The 27,357-nt window shown below is 39.1% G+C and overlaps 1 protein-coding gene across 1 annotated transcript; it reads left to right on the top strand.

Moving 5' to 3' along the window:
* The first annotated feature begins 12,986 nt into the window (after nucleotides 1-12,986).
* Nucleotides 12,987-15,014, top strand: LOC136885678 (transcription factor Ken). Its single transcript, XM_067158377.2, has one exon. It carries the CDS (start codon nucleotides 12,987-12,989, stop codon nucleotides 15,012-15,014), a length of 2,028 nt encoding a protein of 675 aa, XP_067014478.1.
* Nucleotides 15,015-27,357: the final 12,343 nt, after the last annotated feature.

Below are 27,357 nucleotides of genomic sequence, written 5' to 3'. Positions count from 1 at the left end.
ATTTATTTATTGGCGTGACAATCATTTTAGCCAAAGCCACGCTCACGACGGGCGATGTTACGAAAATCTAGTGGCGCAGCCTTCACCTTTTCTTATCGGAATAATTATGAAGAGGATTGATCGCTGAAAACAGAGGGAGGAACACCTACACGTCGAACGTGTGCACATCTCATTCTTACATCTTCCAGTTACATTTGCACTTTAAAGACTACCACGTCAGGCTGCATCCGACCTCTGATGTCCCATGACGGGGATTACCAGGCAGTTTGTCAGCCTACGCAGCCAATAACTCACAAATTAGTTAACATTAGATTTAAACAGGATACAGACACCTGCTAGGAAGGGCAGACTCGAACTGTCGGCGGTTCAATGGGCTCTTCTAATGATCCATGCCAGTCCCCTGCTCACTTAATACTGAATCTTTAATGTACCATAAAATGGCAGCCAACTGTTCGCCTAACGTAATCTGTATAGTAATATGCAGTGAAACCTCGGAATGCGAGTAACTTGGTTTACGAGTGTTTTACAAGACGAGTAAACATTTTAAATAAATTGTAACTTGATAAGCGAGTGAGGTTTCGCAATTCGAGCGTCACGTGTGCCTATGTTTTCCCCTCCCCTGTTCGTTTGTTGAATGGGTGAACGAGGTCTTGGTCCTGTAGTGAAGAAATACCTTTCAGAAAATAATCTGCCGCCCAAAGTCTTGCTGGTTATGGACAATGCTCCTGCTCATCCTCAAGGCCTTGAGGACGACTTACTGGAGGTATTCAAGTACGTTAAGGTTAAGTTACTTCCTCCCAACGGTTCGAACCCCACTGTCGGTTTTCCGTGGTTTCCCATTTTCACACCAGGCAAATGCTGGGGCTGTACCTTAATTAAGGCCACGGCCGCTTCCTTTCCACTCCTAGCCCTTCCCTGTCCCATCGTCGCCACAAGACCTATCTGTGTCGGTGGGACGCAAAACAACTAGCAAAAATAAAAAACTTCCTCCCAACACTACTCCACCCTATGGATCAGCAAGTCATTTCAAACTTCAAGAAGCTATACACCAAAGCACTATTTCAGCGATGCTTCGAAGTGACCGAAGGAACAAACCTTACCCTCCGAGAGTTTGAGATAAATCGTTTCCCCATCATAGACTGCCTGAAGATCATCGATAAAGCCTGGGATGTAGTCACCAAGAGAACTCTCGCTTCCGTTTGGGGTAAGCTGTAGCCTAACTGCGTTCTTGTACATGACTTTGAGGGGATTGTTGGTGAAAATGAGCCGCCGATTGTCGATGAAATTGTGTCCTTAGGGAAGACTATGGGGTTGGAGGTGAATGACGTGGACATTCAAGAACTGGTGGGAGAACACAGCCAGGAACTGACCACCAACGAACTGATAGACCTGCATCGCGAACAACAGGAGGAGGTTATGGAGATCTGGTCCGGGGAAGAGGAGGAGAAAAAGTCAATGGAATCTCTCACTTCAACTGAGATTCGGGGTGTGGGAAACGGTGCAAAATTTTGTAGAAAAACACCACCTGAATAAGACTGTAGTGGTACGAGCGATGAATCAGTTCAATGACAATGCAATGTCACATTTTCGTGAAATCCTCAAAAGAGGCAAAAGCAACAGTCATTGGACAGGTTCCCCGTTAAAGTTGTACGAAAATAAAACAATTCCAGTGAGCCAATAGATAGAAGTGATTCCGTTAGTGAAATTCGTGCTACACAGTAACTCTTCTCATGTCATCTCTCGTCTTCCTCACACCAGCAATGATTCTATTGTAAGGAAAAGTGCACTTTAATTTGTTTTACGTTATATTTTGTTTTAGAAATGGTATGCGATTACATATTTTTGTGTTGTGGACGAATCATCTGCGTTTCAATTGTTTCTTATGGGAAAACTTGCTTTGATATACGAGTGCTTCGGATTACAAGCATGTTGCCGGAACGAATTATGCTCGCAATCCAAGGTTCCACTGTATATGTAAAGACTGAGTGTTTGATTATACGTAACGGGTAATCTCAGAAACTACCAGATCGAATTTGAAATTTCTATCACCATTGAAAAGATAATAACATTCTGGGTAAGATGTGTACGTACCATCCTGGAATATCAAAGTTTTCCCACCTAATTTCAGCCCCCGACGACCATGGTTCTCTTTCCCGGCGTCATCACGAGGGTGGACATCGACAGTTATTGAGGGACCATTTTAACAGATCTTCAGACTTGAAGTGGTGGTGGTGATTATTGTCGTAAGAGAAAGTACAACTGGGCAACCATCCTTTATTAACGTTAATATTAATACCTAGGTACTTACAGTGATTCCCACAAGGAACTTTACTGCGTTTATGAGGTGAAAGTTCCTTAAGGGGATTACTAAGTACCTAGGTGTTGATATAAGGAAAGATCGTCATTGGCGTAATCATATTAACGAGATTTTAAATAAGGGTTACAGAGTTCTGCACATGGTTATGAGAGTATTCAGGATTTCTTGATTCGAGAACTGAAAAAATCCAAACAAAAGCAACTCGATTTTTCTGGCTGACTTCCGACAAAAGAAAAAAAGCGTTGCGTAAATGTTGCAAAGTTTGGGCTGGAAAGACTTGGGAGATAGAAGACGAGCTGCTCGACTAAGTGGTATGTTCCGAGCTGTCAGTGGAGAGGTGGGTGGAATGACATATGTTTGAGTGGTGTTTGTAAAATTAGGAAAGATCACAATATGGAGATAAAGTTGGAATTCAAGAGGAAAAATTGGGGCAACTGTTCGTTTATAGGAAGGAGAGTTAGAGATTGGAATGATTTACCAAGGGAGATGTTCAATAAATTTCCAAATTCTTTGCAGTTATTTGAGAAAAGACTAGGTAAACAACAGATCGGGAATGTGCCACCTGGGCGACTGCCCTAAATGCAGATCAGTGGTGATTGACTGATTAATCAGAGAGAAAATAATGTAAGGGATCCGACACTTGGAAAAATGAAGGTATCTGCCAAAGAAAGACAAGGGGTCACGAAGGGCGCGAAAATGAAAGATTTCCTAGTCCTCGAATGCTCTAATACCGTCGGGGTCAGAAAAGAACAAGAGGTGTTCTTTTTGCTAGTGGCTTTACATCGCACCGACACAGATAGGTCTTATTGCGACTATGGGATAGGAAAGGCCTAGGATTTGGAAGGAAGCAGTCGTGGCCTTAATTAAGGTGCAGCCCCAGCATTTGCCTGATGTGAAAATGGAAAACCATGGAAAACCATCTTCAAGGCTGCCAACAGTGGGATTCGAACCGACTATGTCCCGGATCCAAGCTCACAGCCACGTGCCTCTAACCGCACGGCCAACTCGCCCGGTGGAACAAGAGTTAACCAAGGGTAATCGGATAGTCTGGATGAAAGTGGGGAGCCTGGCACAAGTAAGTGCCAGGAATCTGTAAACGGTCTACCACAGGAGATATGTTCATGTGCTGTCCACTCCACAATTTCTTCCCGTATTTTTGGGAATACTCAGTATGCATCGCTACTGTCTGTCTATGCAATGAAATAGCAAGTAATGATACGATTAAGGTCAGTGCAATGGAACATTCGGGTGAACCAGTTTAAATGCAGAGAGATACAAAACACGCTACAGAGCTAGCACCTGGTGGCATCAAGAGTAACCTATCAATCTTATGATGCAATGGAAACGCCGTAACTTGTTCGAACACAAGGAATGTTATTTAAGATTGTACGCACACAGGTGGCTGAGCTCCGGCTGACGGCAGCAAGGCCCTCCACTCCCACCACTGGTGCGTCCGGGGCAGTATTTATGGCGACCGATAAAAACCCTGTTTTCAAGCAGCACTCCAGTTGCCAACAATGTTACAGATGTTGTGGAATTGACTGGAGCACGTTGCACAACGATATTACAGGCAGAAGGCTGTTATGCACCAAGAGGAGAACAGTTTGGCTTGATTTCAATGACGCGTATATTAAGATCAATTAGCATATCCTAAATTTAATTATGATACGCATTTTGATGAAAAAGGACAGTAGTATTATAATTGCTAAAAAGTAGCTGGGCGGCTGAGAGCAGTTAGCTGATGATGTAGAAATATACTGGTAGGATATTTATACTACTGGGTATTGAGATGATCAAAAAATGGTGTCAGATTTCCCTGAGGGAACATCATCATTAGTTTACCCTCCAGGGTCGGCTTTTCCCTCGGACACAGCGAGGGATCCCACCTCTACCTCTGGAGCTTCAGACTGACCAGTACCTCGCCCAGGCGGCCTCACCTGCTATGCTGAACAGGGGCCTTGTGGAGGGATGGGAAGATTGGAAGGGATAGGCATGGAAGAGGGAAGGAAGCGGCCGTGGCCTCATGTTAGGTACCATCCCGGCATTCGCCTGGAGGAGAAGTGGGAAACCACGGAAAACCACTTCCAGGATGGCTGAGGTGGGAATCGAACCCACCTCTACTCAGTTGACCTCCCGAGGCTGAGTGGACCCCGTTCCAGCCCTCATACCACTTTTCAAATTTCGTGGCAGAGCCGGGAAACGAACCCGGGCCTCCGGGGGTGGCAGCTAATCACGCTAACCACTACACCACAGAGGTGGACCTAAGGGAACATCAACGATCATAAATATGTCTTATATGTGTCTCGGTCATGGCCATCCTTCACCGGTTGCTAATTTCAGATGACCAGCTGCACGGTTGCTAGGTAACATCAACTGGCCACCCATGCATACCTTACATCACAGCCTGCATAGTTGCTAGGTTACATCTCCGTTACAAGACACTGTTTCATTACACAGATGTTCGGATGATCCCCCAGCTATGTCAAAATTTGGCGTTCTGTTGACGGACCACATCTCTACCCCAACACACACGTCGTCCGATGCAAACCGATATCCACGGATGTCTCTCTTCAAATCGAGCATGGGGCCACAATCCATGCACATTTGCGGTAGTTTCATAGGCCCTGAGTCAGTTTTTCTCCTGAATCCTACAGGCGGTGGTGTTTGTAATTATTGTGTTAAGAGGAAGTACAATAGCTGTCGACTCGAAATTCCATACAGATGTGTCTCAGAAACGGTCCGTTGGATCCGAACAAACAAACAACGAGTAAAATGGCGCCTGCCGGTCGTGTTGCTCCTCAAGCTGTTGAGAATTTTCAGAAATGTAATAGTTTAATGGAAAGTAGTGAGTGTATAGAATTTAACGACGGGAAGAAGAAGGTGTCAAATACCAGTGGAAGTGTGGATCAGGTCATAGGCCAAAGGAGAAATAATTCGCGAAGTTTTTGTGTATGTGACGCACGCATCGTGCATGCGGAAGCGGGAAAGTGTGTTGACTGTGTTACTTTATTATCCGAATTGGCCTCAAGGGATGAAATTATTCGAATGTTAAGGGAAGACATTGAAAGTATTAAACGTAATAGACTTAGTTTAAATGGTGTGACTGAAGTGCAAACTGAGACATGGTCGGAAGTAAGTACGAGGTGTTGTAACAGTAGGCCTAAAACTAATCATGATCGGGGCGTAGGCCTAGGTATTGAATTAAGGAATAAGTTCCAGGTCCTTGAATCAATTACCGCTAGTGAAGAAGAATGTGTAAAGATTAATAACATTCCAGCCATTACAAGGAAGCCTGCACTGGGGTTGAAGAAGAAAAAATGTAAGGTAGTTGTGTACGGGGATAGCCATGGTCGGGGTATTGCTGTCGAACTTGGTGATATGCTACCGGAGACTGAAGTTGTAGGTTTTGTCAAGCCAGGTGCTCTGTTCAAAGAGGTTCTTCAGTCAGATATGGAAGAGATGGGAACACTTAATGAGAATGACTACGTGGTTATTATGGCAGGGACGAATGATATTGCCAGAAATGAAGCATCAAATGTGATTTCTGGGGTGAAGAAAGCACTTTGCAAATTAAAGACCACCAATGTAATATTATGTAATATTCCACATCGACATGATTTAATTGAATGGTCTTGTGTAAATAAGTTAGTTGATGATACAAACAGGCGGCTACAGAAAATTGTCAAATGCTTTCGAAATACAGAAATAATTGATATGAGCAATATGGATCGAGGATATTTCACAAATCATGGCATGCATCTTAGCAGAAGAGGGAAAAAGCAGCTATGTAATATGATAAGAAAGAAAATACAACAGACTTCAGGAACAACTATCACAACCAATGCCATACCACTGCTGTTCGATAAAGATGAGGAAGTTGCAGAACATTTGCAGGTAATGAAAGTAAGAAGAGTTGAGGAAGTAGTTGAGGTGAGTGCTACCACTAAAGAAGGATGCCTAGGAGAAGAACATCAGCTGAAAGGGATTAATGTGATTCTACCACAATCATCAGAGACAGCAATACCAGAAAGCACTGAGTACTCAGGGAAAACTTGTGAGGAAACCATTGAGATCATCAGTAGCAGTCAGTTGGATGAACGAGGAGAGGAGTTACTGGAGAAGTTGGATGTTGGAGCACCATCAGGACGAACTGAAGGAGGGCAAGCTAAACAACCAGAAATAAGAACGTCAAGTAGGACAAGGAAACGACCAGTATTACTAGAGCAGGATTTTTTATGGTAAAAGGTAGCAATAGTTATAATCTAAAGGGAGAGCTAAATTTGTTCCACCAGAATGTTCAATCTTTAAGAAATAAAATTCTAAGTATGGAGGTTCTGTTGGCAGATAACCTACAAGGGTATGATGTTTTATGCTTAACTGAACATTGGTTGATGGAGGATGAGATTTCAAATTTTGTATTAGAAGGTTATGCTCTTGCAAGTAAGTTTTGTAGAAAGAAAATGAAGTGTGGAGGTTCATGTATATATGTGAATAATAATATCAAATGTAAGCAGTTGGATAAATTTGAATATCTGAATGTAGAGGAGCATTTCGAGGCTAGCTTTGTTGTACTAGTGGATTATAAGTTAATACTTATATGCATTTATAGAAATCCTTCTAGTAATGTTGAAACTTTTTATAATAATATTGAAATTATTTTAGATGACCTACAGAATCATAACAAAAATGTAATAATCATGGGTGACTTCAATGTAGATTTTTTAGGGAATAATGGTGGGCGAGATAAGCAAAGGCTAGAAATGTTGTTTTCCTTGTACGGTCTAAAGGCAGTTGTAAATCAACCAACTAGAATATCTGGGGATACAAAGTCAGCAGTAGATCAAGTCGTATTGAATGAGGAAATGTGGAACTATGAAATAGAAGTTTATGATACAGGTTTTTCAGATCATTCTGCTCAAATTGTGCATGTAAATTTTAGGGTAATAGGAAACCATAATTTAAAAAATAACAATGTAATTTACAGGGAAACTAGAATGTGCAACAAGGAAAATATTTCATATTTTAACCAGTTATTGGCCAAGGAAACTTGGGAGAGTGTATATAGAAATAACTCAACTAATGAGGCCTTCAGTGAGTTTTTGGGTTTGTTCGATTATTATTATCAAGTGGCAATACCAGTCAAAAGGATAATTGTAAAGAATTATAGGAATGGGTGGATTACAACAGGAATTAGAAATTCAAGTAGACGATTAAGGTTTTTAAGCAAATGTGTGAAAGGGAGTAACACCTCATCTGAATTGAAGGATTATTATAAGAAGTATAAGAACATATATCAAGAAGTTTTGAAGGCTGCCAAAAGATTGCATAATGAGAATGAGCTAAAAAATTCTAAAAACAGGTCTAAATGTATGTGGAACATTATAAAAAGGGAGAAAGGTACTCTAGTTCCATTAAAAAATAATATTACTCTTACAAATGCAGGGAAAGAAATCAGTGATCCAGAAGAAGTTGCAGAAATATTTAGTAACTATTTTATAGAAGCAGTTTTGAGGTTAACGGAAAATTTTCAAACATCAGTGACAAGAACAAACTTGAATACAGTTCACAGGAATGTATCATCCATGTTTCTTACTCCTGTGACTGAGCAAGAGATAGATAAGATAATAAAACAGATGGGTAAAAAGAAGTCTTCTGGTTTAGATGGTTATTCAAACTACCTTATTCAATGCTGTTACCAATACATAATCAAGCCTCTCTGTTACTTGATAAATTTGTCACTAACCACTGGTAAATTTCCAGACAAATTCAAGGTAACCAAAGTTGTTCCGATACATAAAAAGGGTAGTGAAGAAGATGCTGGTAACTATAGGCCTGTCTGCCTCCCCTCTGTATTCTCCAAAATACTGGAAAGAATTATGTACGATAGACTGTTATCATTCTTAGAGAAGCATAATATATTAGCTGGTTGCCAGAATGGCTTTCGTAAAAATAGATCAACTACCACAGCATTCATTAACTTTATTGAACGGATATATGACACACTAGATGGGAAGGGTGCATGTTTAGGTATTTTCTTGGACTTAACAAAAGCTTTTGATATAATTGACCACAGCTTGCTTTTAGAAAAGTTATACATGTATGGAGTTCGGGGAATGGCCTATGACTGGTTCAAATCATTTTTAGGGGATAGAAGACAGATTGTTGAAATATCATATACCGGTACTGATTTGAGCAAAAATGTAATTAAGAATGTGTATTCCTGTGCCAGAAACATAGATCATGGTGTTCCACAGGGGTCAGTTTTAGGACCATTATTATTTTTAGTATTTATTAATGATATCTTCCAAATTGTTGATGATATTCAAGGAGTGCAATTAACTTTGTTTGCAGATGATATTACTGTCTTTATAGCTGATGAAAGTTCTGAAGGGTTAGAATTGAAGGCAGGCAATATAGTGAGTAATATCCTGAGCTGGCTTGAGGATAATAAATTAATTTTAAGTAAACAGAAAACTTCTGTGATTAGATTTCACCATAAGATTAATTTAAATATGGAAGTTAGTCCAATATCATTTGGAGAGACCATAATTGAGTACTCATCATCAACAAAGTTTCTTGGCTTGTGGATGGATGAATCATTAACCTGGGATAAACATACAGAGTTTATAGGGAAAAAGCTTAGTAGAATTTATTTCATGATAATGTCTTTGAAAAATAGTTTTAATTTAAAGGCTTGCCAAATTATGTATTTTGCATATGTCCATCCCATACTAACCTATGGAATCATTTACTGGGGGAATTCACGACATAGCAAAGTCATCTTTAAGTTACAAAAGAAAATAATTAGAGGAATGGCCGGTGTCGGCAGGAGGACAAGCTGCAAGAAATACTTTAAACTTTATTTTATTTTACCATTGCCTAGCCTTTATATCTTCCATACACTTGTATATATGAAGGAGAATGTAAACAGCTACACCATAAATTCTGATGTACATAGGTATAATACTAGAAATAAACACAGTCTGCACATAGAAACACACAAAACTAAGCTATATGAATCAAGTTTGAGTTATGCAGGAGTACATTTATTTAATAAATTACCAGACTGCATTAAGCAGATAAAACCATGTTCAAAATTTAAGAAAGAATTATTCAAATTTGTTTCTAACCATTGTTTTTATTCTATTGAAGAATACTTAGCTCTTGAAAATTAACTTATGTATCACTTTTTTTTATTTTTTTTTTTAATCTGTGCCTCTTTACCACATTGTATATTTCTCTTTATTTATCATGGCATGTATGTTACTGTTTTATCCTTTGTTACTGTAAATATGATTATTGACGTGTCCCATATCACTGTATGATCAGTTGGACGAAATAAAATACAATACAATACAATACAATACAATACAATACAATTTGAGTTTTATTTATTCAAGACATGTTTATGATAATTTGATTTTTAAAAAGGAAACTAGACACCTTTTTATTAATAATAATGCCATTGGCTTTACGGCCCCTCTAACTTCTCGTACGTTTTTTTGGAGAATCCTAGGTACCGGTACCGGAATTTAGTCCCGCAGGAGTTCTTTTACGTGCCGGTAAATCTACCGACACAATCTGACGTATTTGAGCACCTTCAAATACCACCGGACTGAGACAGGATCGATCATGCCAAATTGGAGTCGAAAGGCCAGCGCCTCAACCGTCTGAGCCACTCAGCCCGGTTCGTTTTTAGTTCAGCTGTCATATGAACGTTACAAACCCTTGGGATATATTACATTGCATTTACGAGACATGCTTTTGCGTACTATAAGTAGTATCAGCGGTGTAGTTGGGGTCGCAACAAGGAAACCGTTTGCGCCAGCGAACGGCATCTGATAGGGCAAATCGAGTGCCCGCTCTGAACCACTAGAAATGCAAGTTGAAGTCTTACTGGTAGTTCAAAAAAGTAATTGTCCCATGTATGAATTAATTACATAGTAAAACTATTTTTGCTAGCGTTGGAAATTACTACGGAAGTTAGTATCGATATCTCCGTCATTTGTAATCCCATGGGAAAACGTAGCAAATATTTTACGAGCCCCTTAACACTACTTAAGAATATGATAACACGATATCCGTATCTCCAGTAGATAAAGTTATTTTGGTGTAATATCTTGAATAAAGAAACAGCTTAAAAAACAGGTGTTTGAAAATGAAAATGCCAAAATCTCAAAATCAAAACGACCTGACTGCTGGTAATGGCTAACACGAAAGTATTAGTATCCTACGAATGGCGGTAATTTAACATGATATTTGTAACATCCCAGGGAAAAACACTGTTCAATGAATGAAAAAGCTTCGTCAATAACTACCCATCACATATAATCAACTAGAATCACATATGTTCTACTATAACACAGCACCACAGTAAGAGAGAACAACAAGCTGATTACCTAGAAATATCAATTCAAATAATTTCACTTCATAGGATAAATGGGAAAGCATGATAAACTGTTAGAATAATGTTTATATCATCTTCTTGAATGTTTACAAATAAATTACGGTGCGAAAATCCTCTGTTTGTTCACTCTCATGCAAACTATGAAAACATAATTTGTTGCCTTTTATCCTGAGATAACCTAGTCAAACATCTTAACAAAGATACTACATATCAGAGCCAGTTGGTGGGGAGGCGGGGTTTGGAATACTCCTGGCATGAGTCAATATGAGGTTTGAAGGTGGATGGAGTCAAGAGAAGTTGGTATAAACAACAAACATTTTATTTACCGTACTTGTTGCTGAGTTTTAACTCCTTGCGTTTGTTTACTTCGGCTCCAAGTTCCTCAGTGGGTTTTCTGTTTTGTGCCTGGTTCTCAAGTTTCTTTGAAATTTCCCGGACACAGTTTCATAACGCAGCTCTGGGGAATAGTTGTTAACAAGTATGTTTGCGAACACTTTCACACACATTTTTAACTGATATTAGAGACCTATTCCACTTTGAAAAGAAAATTATATTAAAACTGGCCCCAAACTTGTCAAGAAAAGCACTGTATCTCAGTGCTATAGAGAGACAAAATGTTGCTCTTACTATGATACAAAAAACAAAGTGGCAATGGATATGCTTTTTTTAAATTATTTTTTTACTTTCCACCAATGTTTTTGGCGACGGAAGGATGGGAAAGTTCGCTGCCGTCGCCTTAATTAAGGTACAGCTCCAGCATTTGCCTGGTGTGAAAATGGGCAACCACGGAAAATCATCTTCAGGGCAGCTGACGGAGGGATTCGAACCCTCTATCTCCCGAATGCAAGCTCATAGATGGGCGACCCTAAGCTCACGGCCAGCTTAAAAGTGAGGGTGTTACAATTGCTGATGGATGGATGGTCAGACAGTGTTACCTAGCAACCGTGCTGGTGGTCATCTGAAATAGCAGCCTTTGATGGATGGCCATGACTGAAAGATATATTTATGGTCATTCGATTTTCACAAAAGAAAAAGTGGTTTCTTTCTAAAATTAGTTTCGAAGTGGTGGACAATTTCTAATGTTCAACACCCAATCTTCCGAAATTATGACTATAACGCAATTAAAGGCTATACGGGAACATGACACGATTTAGCAGCACCTCACACAATGATGGTAAACTTAATAGTGTAACGTTATATACGAAATATATAAAAAGGCTTTTCCGAGTGAGAAATATGAAAGCAAAAATTCTATTGACTCTTACCTATTGATGTCTTAACCTGCTTGGACAAACCCGGTACCTACACAGCACCATGTCACAACACATCCTAACATTACTGCGTATAATAACAAATTGTAATGTCCACTGACTCATATAAATACTCCCGCGCACTTATATTTTACAAAGACACTAAAATTTTTCGTCTACTTTCACGAAATTACACCCACAACATACGGAAACAAGGATCTCACGTTTTAAACAACACGGCCACTCGAACCTTAGAACAATCGAGAGTAGCATTGGATCTGGCCGCTCGATATTTATCGTTGATGTACTGTCCTATCGATTATGTTGGTCTCAGCCGCCTTGATCATGCATGATTTGGATGGCGACCTGTCAAAATTATAATAACATAATTTAATTTAAAATAAATACATTCGCCAGAGTATGAAATAAAATTTCGTATGCAATGGCCACTTAGATCTTAAGTGATAAGTTACTCGCTTCGACATTCCTCAGCCGTAAGGTAAAACATAACTTTCCGTTGCACTTGAGTAAATAAATATTCTTGCACACAAGATATTTTATAACTCTTATAGTACGTAAAAATTATTTTTCAGACTCGAACAAGTTAATACACATGTTTCCATGTTTTATCTCAGTATTTCTCATCATAAGTTGCTTGACAATGTAAAACCAACTGTTTTTCTTTTCTAATAATATGTGAAGAAACAGCCACCTTATTAATAATATATTCGTTTTTCTTTTGTTCACAGACGAGATATATTACGAGATGCAGAGCTCCTGTTTTGCACCAGCGCAGTCGGACAAGACAACGGTGAACTCCGTCCCTGCAATTAGTATTCATTGTCGCTGATTAATATCATCGTCAACAATAACACAACCCCGCGCCGCCAGTGGTGAAGATAAAGTGAAAATTGTTTATTCTTCTCCGCGTGTTGAGTTGTTAGTGAAGCGAAGTAAAATTAAGTCCCGTGATTATATTTTAATGATCGTTTAAAAAGAAAGTTTGGTGATAATGGATATAACAGAAGCCTTCAGGGGTGAAGATATATCTAAAACTGACTTTTTCGACTTCGTCGTTGCACCGGATGTTGGTGAACATCAGCAGACATTACACTTCAACAGGACATTGAAATCTATGGGTATATTCATCGAAAATAGCAACAATAACAATAATAACAACAATGAAATGAACTCATTTCCAGAAATGAAGGAAACAAATAACAATCATCTCATGATGAACACGTCATCCGACAATATCGGGGGCAGTGTTGCCAACTTTGACCATCCCTTTTGGTCTTCTTCAGCCTGTGATAAAGAAACTGTCCGATTGGAAACTGCCATATTAGAGGATCTCAATAAGTTTTGCTGGAGCCAAGAGTCGGATGCTTCTAGTAGCAGTACTGGACCATGTCAGAAAAGTACTGGTGGAGGAACAAACAATACAGATGGTGCCATCTACACGTTAACTGTCCTCAACGGTGGTGACCATTCTGCTACATGGTATCGTGCACCCGAAGGACCACCTCCTCCAGTTAACCTAAAAGAGGGTGAAGAAACACAAAAACCACATCAACAGCAACAACAACCACCACAACAACCACCTCCACAACCACCTTCACAGCAAGGATCCCTATCATCCCCACACAGTATAGAGTGCCAATCAATCAGTTCTCATAATACAAGTCATCCTGCACATTCGACTGCTTCCACCTTAGATCTCGATTCCATCTTAAGTATTATTCCAAATCAAGGTCAGACCACCACAACAAGCCATCCATTCCATCCAAACGGATATCATCCTGCCAACCACCATCATCACCATCACCACCACCACCATCCAAGTAACACAAGCACACTTAGCCCCCACCACATCCCAATGAACCGAGACAGTTTACTCAAAAACGAACAGCAACAAGCATACACATACGACGACAGTGGATTTGTGAACAGCAAAGACGCATCTCTGAGCCACGTCGTTGAATCCCCAGCAATGATGGATTCTAGTGAGGCAAGTAACTTCAATAACAACAACAATGACTGGAAACTAACTAATAACAACAGTCCTAATAGTACTAACAGCAGTAGCAGCAGTGCCGAGTCGTTGCTGAGAAGTGCACTTCAGGGCAAGAGTTTCATGGGACGGTACAACGGAACTCAGAAGGCACCGAAGAGCCTGGATGGTCACGTAGAGTTGAGGAGGGTTTTGTCAACACCTCCAGGAAGTCATAGCGGCTCTAAAACGCCAATTGAGAGCTCCCCAGTATTCCTCAGCAATGCAGATGTCGATGACTGTGATAAGAGGCATTCGCCGATGATGACCGTTACTATGGAAGGTAATACGGTTGTGATGTTCGACGATGGCGGAGGAGGTGGCCGTGTTATTGGGATGGTTGAATCGGACAATCCTTCAGCAGGGAGCAGTATGGATGATATTCTGTTATCCCAGTTGGACGCCGCTTCCTACCCAGAAGACTACGAGAAGTTGAAACGCATTGCCAATGAGGTGGCTGAATCTGTAAATCAGTATTGTAGTATGGACCACAATGGTGTTCAAAGCCCAACACATCTAGGTATTTACGTATCAGCTCCTCATCTGACGTCTACCGATGGCGGAATTGGACCAAACTCTCTTCTTTCGCATCATGCAGCGAGTTTATCCCCTATTTTGTCAGCAACACCACCTGCAGCTCCCAAAGCTAAAAAATACTCCAAGAGTAAGTCCTCTAGTAACAATGGAGCTAAAAGTTCTCATAGTGGACATCAACTTCCAAGTAATGGTGTTCGTAAAGAAAGATCTCTTCACTACTGTACGATCTGTAGCAAAGGCTTCAAGGATAAGTATTCTGTTAATGTTCACATTAGAACGCATACAGGGGAAAAACCATTTACCTGTACGCTTTGTGGCAAAAGCTTCCGCCAGAAAGCACATCTCGCGAAACATTACCAAACGCACATCGCACAAAAGAATGGTACTAACTCCAACGGTGTTTCTAAATCCTCCGCCAACAAGGCAAGGTTTACAAATCCGAAGCCTTCTTGATTGCAAAACTAACAGACTGTACGGTTAAAAAACTTTATTTCCACAAGGTTCGCTAAACTGATGCTTCTTTAAAACCAATGAACAACAAGGCAAATCATGCTTATCTAAAGTGTATTAGGTAAAGAAAGCAAGATTTGCAGAAATAGTGCTTTATTCTGGTTAAGGAATAGTTGACAAAATGACAATTTTTGTTTGCATAAACAATTTTTTTGACAAAGTTTGGTGAACCAGAAGATGACACTTGCTAATCTCATGTCCTATTGTTACTTGATACCATGTTAGGACAGTTTCCTAAACCTACATGTTTTTATGAACAATAAATAAATCCTTCATAACTGGTGCACAAAACTACAGACTTTTGTAATGAATCTGTTTTGTAAACCAAAAAGAACAAGGCTACAACCAAAAAGCTTTTCAAGTTTATTAAAAAACGGTAACAAAAAATGCAAGTTATTTTTATAGCATTGCAAACTTGGTTTGTTTAGGGGGGGGGGGGGTGTGAGCACGATTAGCTCATTATTTTAGCTGCTGGCTTCCCACCCGGAAGACTGAGGTTCGAATCCCGGTCAATCCTGAGTTGAAAATCGCGTGGCATCAGGAAGGGCATCAACCTTAATCCTCCGATGTGATTTAATTACCTAATAAACTATTTATAGACCAAAGCTTTTTGAGTTAAGTCTAACAAGATGAAGATTTTTGTTCACCAGTAATGACATACCTACTATGAAGAATGATTGTTCAGCCAAAGCTTTCTTGGTTATAAATAATTATATAAAACAATGGTGAAAATATTATTTCTCTCTTATGTCTGGTACTCTGATGTGATGGTGTGAAGATTCAGGCTTGAGGGAGTTCATTTTCACGACATGCTAAGTTTGTCATCAATCCGAAGTGTTCCTGTCCAGAGACTTTCATCGAAGACAACTCTGTTTTTGTGAACAAATTTCTCCATTATAAACATTTTACTGGAAAGCATATGGCATAGGGAAGGACAACAGCCAAATGGCATACAATTTGCTTACCTGAATGCATCACCAATTATCAATATTTTGTTGGAGTACTGACTGTTAAGCCATAATACTCAAAACAGTGAATGAATCGGTGTAGTGAGAAACATGCCTTAACATCCTTTCTCTCAAGGCGTCATAAATTTGTATTCCCCAACACCCCATTAACAGAGCTGTCACAGTACAATGAAAACTGTGTAAACGGACTCTCACTAGTACCCGCCATGAAAAATACACGAGGTTGTCAAGGTTCTCTCTTTTCTTTTAAATAGCCTCGGATTGAGTTCCAAGAATGTACAATAGCAGATATAAATTATTATATGTACTACTGTGATGAATGGGGACGGACAAGATGAACTATGGAAAAACTGTTAGTCTGTTGAACTTATTCTTCACTATGTGCTTAAGAGTGGTGTGGTTAGGCAGAAGGATATTAAGGCATGTCCATCACTGTAGGTTGTCAAAACTGGGATTTTAATTTCAGAGACTTTAAGAAACAAGATTTCTCAATGTACAAAATTCTGTTGTTTTGTTTAACAGATAAATGTACGAGATGAATTATGGATTGCAGTGTTTATATGCAATATGATGAGTTTAAGAAATGTGTTATGATTGACAACTTCAAAGCATTTTCCTTTTCAAACTTCTGTATTATTATTTTTGTGTGTGTTTGGTGAAAAGACAGACTCTTTTTTACTAGTAGTCACATGATGGAAGAGGGAAGGGTAAAAAATCTTATAGTTTAAAATTTTTGTAAAAGTAACATAGCGATAGGTTGCATATGTTTTGCAAGAAGGGATTAGTAAAGCCCAGATCCAAAGCACAGCATCTTTTACACTTTCTGTAGCTGTAATAGTGTCTTGAAGGTCATTAATTTTCAACCCTGGCCCCTAAACTGCTTAAACCTTTAGGCAAGAAGATTTTGTCAACTCGCCAAACACAATTTTCCTTCCACAACTTCTTTTATGATGTTTCCATAGATGTGTATGTTCTTACTGACAGAATATTAGCCTCATGATCGAGTCACTGGTTTTGTTAATACTACAGTTGTTGAAACCTAATCTTCAATTGAACTGATAAATGGAACAGCAGATATTTTGCTTTAATAAAACAATGCCTTGCTCTAAATTGTTCATGAGAACTATCAACATTGTCTGTCATGTCTGTAACTTGGTATGAATATAACAAATGGCTTAGGCTAATTTTAAGAACATAGAAAGAGATTGAAATAAACTGTGATTTATTGTGAAGCAATGCATATGTGGAGATAGAAGTATTTATGTTTTAGGGCATTATGTCAAGTTCATTAGCAATTAAGTGTAAGCCCATTTCATGGTTGGTGCTGAAAACTATCCTAATTTTCTTAAACTGGCTTTCTGGGGTAACATTGCGCTTTGACTTCATGATCTTCAACAGCAGAACTGGAATATTGTAAAGATTTGAAATTATCCCACCAAGCTTAAACGGTTGAATAATTCAGGCTTTCTCAATCAATCGATATGCATTTAGGGCAGTCGCTCAAGTGGCAGATTCCCTATCAATTCTTCACCAAGCCTTTTCTAAAATATTTTCAAAGAACTTCGAAATTTATCAAACATTTTGTCCTAGAAATTAATATTTGCCCCAATTTGTCCTCTTGAATCCCAAATTTATCTTCATATTATGAGCTTTGCTACTTTTAAAAGCTCTGCTCAAGCTTGTCTACTAATGTCATTCCATGCCATCTCTCCGCTAACAGCTCCGAACATACTACTTAGTCGAGCAGCTTGTTTCTTTACTCCCAAGTTTTCCCAATCCAAAGTTTGCAATATTTCCATAACACTACTCCTTTGTCAGAAATCACCCAGAAAGAATTGTGCTGCCTTCCTTTGGATTTTTTGCAGTTCATGTATCAAGTAATCCTGGGGTGGGTTCCAAACACTGGAATCATACTCTAATTCGGGTCTTACTAGAGACTTATATGCCCTCTCCTTTATATCCTTACTGCAACCTCCAGATATGCATACAACCATGTGGAGAGATCTGTAACCTTTCTCAACAACCTCGTTGAAATGATTACCCTAACTCTCAACTTGCTAGACACACTACAGCAATATTTTGCTCTGCTATACATTTCTTTGAAGAGCTGTAACCTCCTCTATCTCCACCTATGAACCGATGTGTGATATGCAAGTTAATTTGGAGAGAGTGCTATTGTATCTAAAGTGGAAAACATGTGCATTGATTCCACTACAAAGTTTGAAACATCAGTACAATAATATTTTGAACTCAAATGCAGGGGAAAATATGTTTACCATCTTAACGCCAATGAAGTCTGAAAACTGTACAGTAAAGAGATACTATATTCAGTATAAAAATATTTTGTATATTTTTTATTTAAAGCATATATAGTTTATATTTATATGAGCCTAAACCATAGGTTTGTGAAATTATGAGGTGTATTCAACAAGTAACTGAACTTTGGAAATAATTATTTCCTACCTGCAGGCTAGTTAGCTGTGTCTCCTTGAAGTACCGATAGGCAATTTATAGGAATGTGCACAATCCTGCTTCTGTATTCATGTTCATCTGTTTCAAATTGACATTCTTTTAAGGTGAATTTCATTTTGGGGAATAAAAAAGTCTGTGAGGGGTAAGTCATGTGAGTAAGATGGATAGGGAACCAACAGAGGTCTTTGTGTTCATAACAAATTAATGAATCAACAGGGATGCGTGTGGTCATGGTGGAGGCGCTAGGAGTTGTTAACATGGATACGTTTTGGGGCTTGGGGGGGGGACTGTCTATCATCAATTAGCAACATCAATTTCCTGACACAGCTGTAACCGTTGCAATAAGTGTGTGTCTGTGTATAGGTCAGTAGCATCACCTCCTCACTGTGTGCTTTCTTCCTGTAACTAAGAGCTTGAGAAAATCCCGTATAATGAACTCCCTTCTACCCCTCAGTCCAGAATTAAAATCCTTGAAATGGCCTGAAAATGAACTCAGGGCCTTGGAATATGAGAGAGGTACGCTGCCTTTACACCACAGGACTGAATAATAATAGGCTGGACTGTGGGGCCGGTGTAGACTAGAGTAAACAACACACACACAATGGTGCAATAACCCCAAAGGGCCAAGGCCTACCAAGTGACTGCTGCTCAGCCCAAAGACCTGCAGATTATGAGGTGACATGTGGTCATTATTCTCAGTTTTCTAGACCGGGTCTGGTGTCTTATCGTCAGATAGCTCCTCAATTGTAATGATGTAGTGTGAGTGGATCTCGAACCAGCCCTCAGATCCACATAAAAATCCCTGACCTGGCCCAAAATCAGATCGGGCCTCCGAGTAAGAGGAAGGCAGGCTACCCCTACACCGCAGGGCCGGCTAAAGTAAACAAGAAATAAATCAAAATATTTTTTATTTCAATTAAGTTTCATTTCTTTTATATTACTGTTCAGGTTTACAACACAGAAGAGTGAAGAAGGATTGAGCCCTGACCTCCGGGCGTGTCCACTAAGATTAAGAACCACATGTTGTTTGCGAGCTCTACACACTCGCAAAGTAACAACCGCATAGTAAACTCATGTCCTCACCCCGAGGTGGTGCAGCTCTTTTCAGGTACACCCCCAAATAGAGGTGAGCTGCATGAACCGTTTTAACCACATACCAACCCATTCTTAAATTTCTGGCAATACTGAGAATCGTACCCGGACCTCCGAGGATGGCAGCTAATAGTGCAACAACTAAAAACTGTTGAACGATAACCAATTCTTGCAGAAATACACAGCAAATGCCTAGTTACTCAGGAAGGATAGGCCTACCACTAAACATCATCACTTAACAGAAACCTCCAAGACTTCAGTTTGCACAGTATTTTCAAAGTTCGGTCATTTTTTGGACAGACCTTGTATAATGTTTGTTGTTTGTTTGTTTGTAAAGAAATCTACTGCTAAGTTTGTCAGTATTAGTCTCATTGTTCTTTTTCTTTTTTTCTTTTTTCTTTTTACAGTAGATATGTCATGTTTCTTCATTAATTTATTTTGCAGTGTTGTTTTTGTGAACATGTATAGAAAAGATTTAATATTTCACCTGCTCCTACATTAGGGTTCCCATTCATCTTGTTTTTGCCAGGACAATCTTGTTTTTTGATGATATGTCCCAGTGTTCCAACTTTTCTCAAATATCCCGCATTCAGATGCCCTTTCTGGAAAAACAAAAACTGCGTTACTGAAGGTTTTTGTTTTTTGTTTTTTTTATGTAGCACTCTTGGTGATAAATTCATAGAACATTGTTTTTATAACAATTACTTTTAAGAATTTGTTTTGCCCTGAACTCTCATGCCCTAATATTGAAAGAAAAGAAGTTTCTCAAACAGGTTCATAAACCTGGTAAATACTCTGATGAATCTAAAAATTATCATTAATCTTGTAGATTTTGCTATCGTATTTAAAATGTGCTAGTGCCTTATGATACATGATGAATTTATTTCTGAATGTGTAATTTTTATCATGTCCAGTTTTTCTTACAAAATGTCACAGGATTTTTAAGTAAAAAATTTGGAAGTGTTCTGTATTTTTCAATATATATTATGGGGACCCTAGCCTACATGGTTGGAACATAACAGCTGTGTTCACACTAGACTCAAGAGACAAGGTCTGCAGTGCTGGCATGCTACCCATACAAAAAGTTGTCCTCGTTTGTGAGCTTTGGTTCCACACGGCACTACTCTCAATAATTACCTTGTAATTATGTACATTAAGATACTCAGAGAAGATGAAATATCCTTTTGATATTAACAGTATTTAATTTCTTATTGGAATAAGAGTTACTTAAAATATTAACAGCAAATTAAACAACTTAATTTATACATCACTTAAAAGAGCTTCAACAGATGTTATTTGGTCACGAACACAGGCAGTGTTAAAAAAATCTCATGTTTATTCTTCCCTGGATTATTGAACTCACCATCATCGTCGTCATCATCATGAAATCCTTTCACACTCACGAGTACATAGGGCAGCAAGCTTCCTCCAGACAGTCGTGCCTAAAGCAGCAACTTCTATATCCTTCCATCTGATGCCAGGTGTTCTGAGGTCTTAGTGGATTGTTTTTCGTGGTATCCCTTGTTTCCTATTGCCTCCCAAGGCTCCATTCTTTGAAAATCTATTTTCTGGCAATCATGGAATGTCCTACTAGACTGAAGAGTCAGTCTTTTACAGTATCCTCTTAACTTTATGAATCTACTCAGCTGGAGAATTTCTTGATTTCAGATACAGTCACACCAAGCAACATTCAAAATTTTACATAGGCAATGCTGGTTAAACACATTCAACTATTTGCATTAAACGGGACCATTTTTCAGTGGCATAAATCACAGTTGATTAACAATTGCCTATTAAACAATGCTTTGGTCTTGGTTGTTACAGTTGTTGTTATTGACCAAATAGGTTTTCGCTGTTCAAATGCTGCTGTGTTTTGCCGATTTTGTAGGTAGAATATGCTGAACTTTCAGTAATATTTTGTTTTCCTCTATCTAGAACAAATCATGTTTATAACTAAGACTCATATTTCTGCAATGTCATACTTTTATCCTGATCTCCTTTCATAGGCTTATGTTAAATTCAACACAAATTCAGCTTTTATGAACACAATAACATGGTTGTATATTTTACCATTGAGGCATATTTGAACAAAAAATTGTAATATTTCACTCCAAGTATTATTCCTATGTTTTGTGCCGATAATGACAACTGATTATGTTGGAATTTCATTATTTTGGAGATCCTTTCCTTAGAAATATTCAGTGCTAAATGAATTTTGAAGATAGTCAGTTTTGTGGGTGGTTAAGTTGTCAAAATACAGATTGTTTTAAGTACAACTAGGCAACCATCCTCTGTAGCTATAAGCTTTGATTCAGGAGATTGTGTGGTTTTGAACTCTACCAGCTGCAATCCTGAAGATAATTTTCTGTGGTTTCCCATTTTCACAGCAGGTGGTATACCTTAAATATGGCCACAGTCACTTCCTTCCCAGTTCTACAAGTAATTCGGTATCTGAATGAATTTCAATGGTACATTCCGAGATACCTCACTGCCTCTACTGGACCAACAACTCTGTGGATTATGGTTTGACATTGAAGTTTTCATTGAAGCAAACTCCGTTGAAGCACAGGCATGGGAATTTGGTCCCATTTCTCCCTGCAAGTTTTCCATAGGTAATCCGGGGAGCACGGATGGCGTTGTTGGAGACATCTTTTCAACAGTCCAAATGTACAGAAATCTATTGGACTGGCATCAGGGCTGTTTTCAGGAATGCCTTGAAAAGCAGTTACACAATTCCTAATACTACAACAACTAAATGTTTTCATTCGTCCCATGAAGGGGAAGGCGGGCCTCCTATATGGTGACGCCATCTCTCAGGCCGGGAGATTTGTTACGGTGAAGGAGATGTACAAAGAAGATGAGAGGGTTGGCGGCCGTGGCCTATTCTTGGGACTGTCCTGGCATTCGCCTTAGTGCAGGAGAATGGAAAACCGTTCTCAGGACAGCCGACGGTGAGGCCAGCCTCTCTCAATCTTCTGAATACAGAGGCGTAAAGCCACGGTAGAGCCGTGGTCTCCCTCCTCTGCTCGGTTGGCGTGTCAAAGTGCAGAGCTGTTGGACCATGGAAAAGCTATGACTACTTGTGAGCCGACACCCACTCTGCATCTGCTGACATCCTAATTCCTGTTCCATTTCCTGATAAAAATGCAGACATGTTCTGGCGATGTGACTCGAGGCATTCATGCACTTGATTATTCCATAGACCTATTAACAAGCAATTAAATATGTTCATTAAGGCTGATGTGTTTGCCATTGACTGTACTACAGCTAATGAGAAAAATGGTTCTTTAAACTCTACGTTGGCACTTAATAGCCTATGTCAGGTGCGTACAAACAGTTTATGTTCCTACAGTGATCTCAACATTTTATGGAGCGATGTTGCACTTTTAGAGGAGAATAAGGAATGTAGAGGCCAATAGTGATGGTGGATTACTCTGTGGGTCAATGGTACACTGTTGGTCTCTAGAACTCAAGATCACTGGTTCAATCCTGACAGAGGATTTTGTGAATTTTGTTTTAGTATCAATAGCTTCTTCTTCTGTCACTCTTTTCTAGGAAGCTCCCAGGTTGAGCAGCTGATGACTGACTTCCATGCACTACACACACCTCCGCTGGAGACGCTAAAGATGTGCGCTGCTTTATCCCGATCCACTTCCTCGCTTCACATAGGCTGTTACACCAGCGAGCTCTCCAAACCCAAAGGCACTTTATATGAGCCAGCCCCTAACCTGGAGAACAGACACTGCCTGCTGGATATCAGTGATATTTCCTATCCTAGGAGACCAGCATCCGTGTAAAACAGTCCTCAGTTTGAAATTGCTGCTCCGCTTGGAGAGTCAGATTGGTCACCACCACACAACTCTCAGTGTTGAGTTGCTGGATGTATGGCAGTGTTGCCATTCCAACTAGTTATACTTTTTCTTTTTTTATATAAGTTGCTTCAAGCTCACCGACACAGATAAGTCACAAAAATTCTTTATTTATAATAACATGCCCAGGTCGAATGCCCTCTAACATTTCTTTTCTTTTCTTTAATCCTGTTTATTCTTTTCTTGAATATCTGTACAGATTTTGGAGAAGGATCAAACACTCCCCCCGGCAAACTCCTTCACGCCCTTCCCAATGAATGAAAATTTACCCCAATCGCTTCTGCTAAAATCCCTTCTAATTTTATACTTGTGCTCAGCCCTGTCAATGTAATTATTTTCCACCTGGAGCCTCTCACGGATTTCCCCCTATGCTTCATCTCCAGTATAGGCTCTATATAATCGTATAAGTCTAGTTTTCTCCCTTCTCGTACTTAAAATTTCCCACCCAAGTTTCTCTAACATTTCTGATACACTACTTTTTCTCCTGAAGTCCTCTCTTACAAATCTTGCTGCTTTCCTCTGCACACCATCTATTTCTTTTATTAGGTAGGATATTCCTGGTGAGGATCCCAAACACTGTTTGCATATTCCAATAATGGATGAACCATACTTAAGTAACTTTTTTCTTTTACCTGTATTTTGCATCCTTTAAGTGGCCTCATGAAGTCATGTAACGATCTGTATGTTTTCCCAATAATGTCATCAACATGACCCTTCCAGTGCAAATTATTTTCAAATCTCACACCTAAGAATTTGCACTTGCCACCTGTTGGCACAATTACCTCATCCAAAGTATAATTAAATTCAGTTTTTAACCTCCTGTTTGTAAATGCTGTAACAGTTGAAGAAAAGACTATACAACTAAATGTTAGTCTTATAGCAGTTATAAGACTAGTAAAATTACAAACATGTTATGAACATCACAGTACAATCTGCACAACAGTTACAAATAATGTGTGAGACGTGGAAAACCAGAAGAATCACACAATTCCTCGGATCAGCCGGTCAACCTGAGGTGAATTAAGATGGTAGTAATAACGTGACCACAGCACCTGTATGCAGACATTTTGATTTGAGGCTATTTAGACTACCTGAGGGTTAATTTTGATGTTTCATTTTCCTCTACCAGATGGCACACAAACAGATTTCTTTGGGGTGATCTGTGGCGGAGTTTTAATTAATTCTGTTAAGTGACGGGTGCATGAAAGTTTCACAAACTGTAGATATTCAGATACAGCAAGTACCTCGGTTTAAACCAACACAATTTGAGTGAATAAGAAATAATTCACAGAATCACCAATTTTAACAAGTGTTATTATGTGTTGAATGTCTGGCTCCATGGCTAGATGGTTAGCATGCTGGCCTTTGGTCACAGGGGTCCCAGGTTTGATTCCTGGCAGGGTTGGGAATTTTAATCATCATTGGTTAGTTTCTCTAGCACAGGAATGGGTGTATGTGTTTTCTTTATCATTATTTCATCCTCATCACGATGCGCAGGTCACCTACGGGTGTCAAATAGAAAGACATGCACATGGTAAGCCGAACATGTCCTCAGACATTCCCAGCACTAAAAGCCATACGCCATATCATTTCATGTGTTGAATAAAATCCTGGCATCCAAACTCATATTAAGAAACATAAAATTAAAATGCTACTAAACCATCATCCAAATGTGACACCATAGATCTTTTACATGATAATTCTTCTTCGATTGATGATGATATCAGACATGACATAATTGAATTTATTCATGAAGTCTATAGCATCCTGATCGATTTTAAGGATGAATGATTCCTTTTTCCTGCTTATCACTAAGCCAACTGTTTTATGTCTGGTAATTCTTAATCCCATCTTTTTTTCAAAGTCTGTTTTGCAGAGATCTAACGTTGCTTATACCTTGGATTCTATCTTCACTGTAACATAACATCATCATCAAAGATGAGTGCATTTGGATCCTTGTTCTTTCCCTTCATAGCTTTGACTATATCATCCATTACAGGACGATTGGGGATAGACAACTAGCCTGACCTGTCAATAGATTTGAACACAGCTCCCTGGCTCTTGATAGATTTATCTGACACGAGAAATAATCTAGCCTGTCACTTCTTTCAGTCTCAAGTCTCAGTCTTCCCCATGCATATTTCCATGGTTTATGATCATAAGTTTTCTCTACTGAGTAATACAATAAAATATATATAAATATTTGACAAAATATTAATAATGATCAAAAAACAAACCAAACCCCATGACACAGCAGCTCCGAAGGGCCATGGCCTACCAAGCGACTGCTGCTCACCTGTAGGTTATGAGGTGTCGTGTGGTCAGCACGACGAACCTCTCGGCCGCTATTCTTGGCTTTCTAGACCGGGGCTGCATCTCACGATCAGATAGCTCCTCAGTTGTAATCACAAAGGCTGAGTGGATCACAAACCAGCCCTCAGTTCGAGGTAAAAATCGCTGACCTGGCTGGGAATCAAACCTGGGGCCTCAGGGTAAAAGGCAGGCATGCTACCCCTACACTACAGGGCCGGCATTAATAATTATCACTTTTAGAAATTACTTCCATTATTCCTCTGTAGTTGTGTTATTCAATTTTTTTCCGTTTGCAACTAATTAACAAGATTTTTAAAACTCATCTATCAAATCTATAAATTTTTCCAAGAGCCACTTGTTTTTCTTTTTGCTAGGTAGCGACCGTGGCCTTAATTAAGGCACAGCCCCAGTATTTGCTTGGTGTGAACATGGAGAAACCATTTTCAACGCTGTTGACAGTAGGATTTGAACCCACCATCTCCAGAATGCAGCCTCACAGCTACGCGACCCTAACCGCACAGCCAACATGCTCGGGCTTTTTCAGTTTAAAGAGGGAGACACTGCTGTCATTATTACCTTTTGTAGAAAGCCATTGCCCATTCCTATTACCAGAACAATTTCAGTGTAACACTGATTCTTTTAACACTGCCTGATTATAGGAAGGGATCTTAATTGGATACGAGACAAATCCATGATTCCTTTTACAACTAATTCAATATAATGTAGACACCTTTATAACTATCTAGAGTACGGTATGTCAAAAGATTTTATTAAGTTGAAATGTGTACAAAGGATCCAAGAGACATAATTTAAATTTGGAATCACTACTGGTAAAGAATTACATTTGAAATTACATTTGAAACGAAGATGTTTTTAATACAATTGTTTGTCACATTCTTCTGTCAAGGCTTCCATCCTCATTTCATATGACTTCCACAGTTTCTCTTCTACTTGATCTCTCCAAGAAAGTCTTGATGTGTCTGGAGGTCCTTCACACTCTGGCTGTCCAGTCAAAGCCTGGTGTATATTTTAATTAATCCTATAATGTGTATCTTATTGTAAGATGTGTTTATGTCCTGACTTCTGCCAGGAATCTAGGTTTTGTATTCTCTTATTCATCCTAAATAATTTCCAATGATTTTTTTTTGGACAAAATTGCAACTCTACAGCAATTTTCTATTGTTTTCCTCATTCAAATTAAAAAATTAGTCACTTACATCTATTATATTGCCCTCTTAAGCAATATGTAGCAGAACCAAAAATATTGCTTTGTTTTCTTTAATTACGAGGCATGTTTTTTAAGTAAGTACAGTTTTGATATACAAAAAAAGTAATGTAATTTCTTAAACATTTATTTTTTTAACATGTAAGTCTGTCTGATTCTCAACGAAAGTTCCAGGCATATTAAAGCACCAGTCACTAGGTGCTAGATCATGACTATATGGAGGATGATCAAATTGTCCTCAAGCAAATGAAGCGATGAGGTCTCGGGCTCGATTAGCCATGTGGGGTTGCATATGAAGCAAAGGAATCCCCCATGTGAGCATGACAAGACATTTATTTTGGATTGCG

Source organism: Anabrus simplex, chromosome 14 (assembly GCF_040414725.1).
Source record: "Anabrus simplex isolate iqAnaSimp1 chromosome 14, ASM4041472v1, whole genome shotgun sequence".
Taxonomy (NCBI): Eukaryota; Metazoa; Arthropoda; class Insecta; order Orthoptera; family Tettigoniidae; genus Anabrus; species Anabrus simplex.
The sequence above is the reverse complement of the archived record's forward strand: the minus strand, read 5'-3'. Positions and strand labels throughout refer to the sequence as shown.